This window comes from Triticum aestivum, chromosome 3D (genome assembly GCF_018294505.1).
Source record: "Triticum aestivum cultivar Chinese Spring chromosome 3D, IWGSC CS RefSeq v2.1, whole genome shotgun sequence".
NCBI classification, from domain to species: Eukaryota; Viridiplantae; Streptophyta; class Magnoliopsida; order Poales; family Poaceae; genus Triticum; species Triticum aestivum.
The window spans coordinates 591316747-591320722 of NC_057802.1; the positions used below are offsets into that span (position 1 = coordinate 591316747).

General features: G+C 54.7%; 1 protein-coding gene across 8 annotated transcripts in view; it reads right to left on the bottom strand.

Moving 5' to 3' along the window:
* Window positions 1–2139, bottom strand: part of LOC123080757 (uncharacterized) — a 15650-nt gene extending 13511 nt beyond the window's left edge. For 2 of the 8 annotated variants that reach the window (XR_006438531.1, XM_044503697.1), the window contains exons 1-4: window positions 1834–2067; window positions 1672–1747; window positions 1176–1271; window positions 864–1095 (exon numbers count right to left, since the gene is read on the bottom strand). Coding sequence is in view for 1 of the 8 variants with exons in the window: in XM_044503697.1 (XP_044359632.1) it covers window positions 864–1066 (203 nt within the window). In the remaining 7 variants the exon portion in view is untranslated. Of the gene's footprint in view, window positions 1–863; window positions 1096–1175; window positions 1748–1833 lie in introns of all 8 variants that reach the window. The other 6 variants (XR_006438535.1, XR_006438536.1, XR_006438533.1 and 3 more) reach the window with 6 other exon arrangements.
* Window positions 2140–3976: the final 1837 nt, after the last annotated feature.

Genomic DNA, 3976 nt, shown 5'->3' on the forward strand with positions numbered 1-3976 from the left:
GCTTGCCATCCAAAACATAATTTGGACCGCCTGGAGATGCGTGGGTGAGCGAAGTCATTGCCCTCTTTGCAAGAGGGCAAATGAATTAGTCACTCACCATTCTTTCAAATGAGAGTGTGGAGAATGGTCAAGATGTGGCTTGGTTTGGAGGCCTTTGATTTATTCCGTCGGGCGGACGAGAGGAACATAAAGACTTGGGGGAAAGCGGGCTGCAACATTGCGAATCTGAAAGCGATAGCCTCTCACCATGTTTGTTTTCTTGAAAAATTCAACACTGCCACATAACATTTTTACAGTCCATTGAGGGAGGGGGAAGCTCTGGGTCTCCACGGGGCTAGGTACTTAAGAAACATCATGACGGGAGAGTGAACGTTTTGTATTGCTCTGAACTTCTCACACTCGCTTCTTCGGGCAAAAACTATGTAACCTCTGATCTTATTTAATGGATGAGACTAATGATCAGCCTCCGTTCAAAAAAAAAACAAGCGAGGAGAGAATAGTTCTCATGAACTCTGTCGACGGAGAAGGGATGCCTTTTTTTTTGGGTGCTTAGATCACTCCTCAAAATTAAGTTTGCTACTAGATTGCCAGTCCCATTTTTCTATTTTTGGATTAAATTTATTTGAAAATAGTTATTAAGTCCAATGGTTCTGCATTTTGAAATTAATGTTATTATAACAAATAACAATCAAATCTAGTAAGTTTCAAAATTGAAGCTTGTAAACGGCTAATCACCAATGGTTGGCTTGAAACATAATAAAAATATGTCTGCTTACTATATTGGAATGAAAGGAGAAAAGTATACATGCAGTCTAAGTTAAATACTCCTGAAAACGACAGAAAAAAAAGGTAGTAAGACTAACCCGGCTATCTGAATGAATGTAATTATTGTGAGAGCAAAAAAATCCTTCTTCTGGAGTAGAGAGACGAAGCCACCGAGAAGAACGACAGTGGACCAGGTAACCACTAGATAGCCCAATCCTCTGATTACCATCGCCAGGCACCCCGAAAACGCGGCATAGTTATTGATGCGCTTTACTTCCGGCCATGAATTACGGCTATCCATTGTTCTTCTCCAGATCTTATTTGGGTCTACTGCAGTGCAGCAATCTTATATAGTATACTAGCAAACCAATAAAACTCGCGTAACTGTGAAGTTGATATTATCGGCTTACCTCGTTAGGAAATTTACTCCTCATCTATCTCCCAGCTTTCCATTACTCCCCACTGCCATGTAAGACTGCACAATGACCGGGGATGGGCACCATAACCTGGCGTTTGGAGCAGGTGAGAAGCAGGCGTCACAAATATAGGCTATGTTGAGCATTTCTTTCTGATAAAGGATATTTTATTCAATTGGTGTATCAAGGTGATACAACCGCATTGAAAAAATACCTGGCCTCTGCATAACACGCACCCAGCCAACACATCCAACAGAGCAAAAATAAAAGATCGTTTTAAAGCAATAATAGAACATGGAAGGAGCATGGAAAGTATATCTGTATATAGAACGTTATTTCTTACGTAGTGGCACCAGCAGATTGTCACATAACAGTAACATCAACTCCAAAAAGCACACCAAACCGCAGCATTCTGAATTTCCGATGCTATACAATCTAGGCGGGGACATTAAAAAGCACGCCAAAAGGATGAAAGTGCTGAACTGGATACCTTTTTGGTGCAGCATCTGAAAGTCAGCGTATCCTCCTAAGGAAATACTTGGTGCACCGGATAAAAACGCTAGTACCTGGAACAAGATTAAACTAAGGCAACCTTTGCACACAGAGAGAAAAGAGCACGTGAATAACCAGGGCCCAAAGTCCTCACTCTCACCTCAGCTACCCATTCTGGTCTGAGAAGCAACGGGGAGTAGCAGCTTCCAACTGGAAGTGGGACTTCCTCGCACTATCACACGAACAGGAGCCCAGACGATGCTCCTCGCCGGAAACGGGGGACGGCGTAGAGGAGCTAGCACGGCGTGGTGTCTAGCAGTTGGATTTGGGAGGGAAGGACCTGAACGAGCACCGGCAGAGCACAGCAACTTCTCGAGGCCTCAATGTTAAATGCGACTACTCCGGGTCTTAGAGCATCTCTAGCCGCGCCCCCGACAGGCCCTCCCCAGGCGTTTTTGCCGCGCCGGCGCCGAAAAAATGGCCCAGTCGCCCCCAGAAGCCCGTTTTTCGCCGGCTCGGGCCGAATCTGGTGCCGGCGAACCCAGCCAGAACCCGGCGCCCCTGGGGGGGCGCCTGGGGTGCCGGCACAAGCGAAAAGGCGCGCGTGGGTCCGCCCTGTCGGCGAGTCCAGCGCCTCTTCCCGCCGTTTCTCCCCGCTTTTCCCCCAGTTCCCTCCCATTTTCTCTTTTCCTCCCGCCATTCTCTCTCCTGCTCGCCTCCCAGCCGGCCGCCATGGCACCGAAGAAGTACGTCGTCCCCCGCGCCGCGGCAACCGCGACCGCCTCCGTCGCCCAGCCGAAGCAGAGGAAGCCGAGAGCGCCGCCGTCCAAGCCGCCGGGCATGATAAACGCCGATTGGAGAGTAAAAGTACAGCGACGGGAGGGCGTCACCGCCGACCGGTGGAACAGGGCCCTCGCCAAGAAGGCCCGTGACAACGCGGCACGCGCGGCTGCGGGTGCCGCTGCCGCTTCCGCGGACCAGGCCGAGGCCGAGGCGGCACGCGCGGGGATGATGAATCCCCCGGCAACCACGCGCCGTACGCGCCCTGGGGCCAGCAAGGTGTCGGGTCTCCGACGCCGCAGCCATGGGGATCGCCGAGCTACGCCGACGGGGACGTGCACGGTGGGTTCAACCCAAATGTCACGTTCCCCCATGGATACCCAGCCCAGCGCACGCCCTCGCCCGCTTTCACCGGCGTGCAGTACCCTCCATACAACTACTCGCCGCCCGCGTACGCGTCCTCCCCGACGCCCCCTCTCCGCCGTTGCGCACTGCCCTTCTCGCACCTCGGCGACACCGACGAGACCGAGACCGACATGGACAACATCATCGCGGAAGGATCGGCCGCGGCCGCCGTGTCTCCCGGGTTCACCGCGGATGAGGCGGTGGATCTCAGCGGCGGCATGGACGGCGAGCTCGGCTACGTCTACGGCGACGAGGAGCAGGAGGAGCAGGAGGAAGAGGACGAGGACGAGGACGAGGACGAGGAGGAGCTGGCGAGGAGGCGCAAGAAGAAGAAGCGGACGGCCAGGTCAGCCGAGCCGCGCATCAAGTGGGTGTCCAAGGAGGAGGAATACCTCGCCGAGGCATGGAAAGTCGTCTGCCTCGACCCGACCACCGGCGCGAACCAGAGCATCGACACGTACTGGGCGCGCATCAAGACCGAGTTCGACGAGCGCAAACTCGTCGACCCCTACTTCAAAGGCGTCTACATGCAGCGCGGGTCGAAGGCGATGGCGAACCATTGGGGGGCGCATCCAGGGGGCGTGCAACAAATGGCATGGTGTCGTCGAGGAGGTGGCCGCTCGCCCGGAGAGCAGCGCCAGCATTGAGGATCAGGTATGCCACGCCGGTCTCCCGTCTCTCTTCGCCATGTGCGCCCGCCAACTGTTTGTTCGTCCCCGCGCAGTTGCTGCGCATGTTCGGCCTGTATAGGCAGAGCAACAACGACGCCGAGTTCAAGTACCTCCATGTTTACAAGCGCATTGACAAGTGCGACAAGTGGGCGGAAGTCCGGCGCACCCTCGAGAAGGCCAAGGAGACATACAAGCCGGACACGCCGGCTCCGGGCGCGTCGGAAGGGCAGCCGGACGGCAACAAAGGTGCCAAGAAGGGGAAACACGCCGACGCGGCCACCGCTCGCGTGCAGGAATCCATCCAGCACTGCCTCGCTGACGCACAGGCCCGGGCAGTCCTGCGTGAAGAGAAGACCGAGGGGCGGTGGTCGGCGTTGATGTCGACAAGCGCCGTCAAGCTCGACCTACTCCGGACCAACGTCGCCGCGAAGAAGAGGAACACCGACC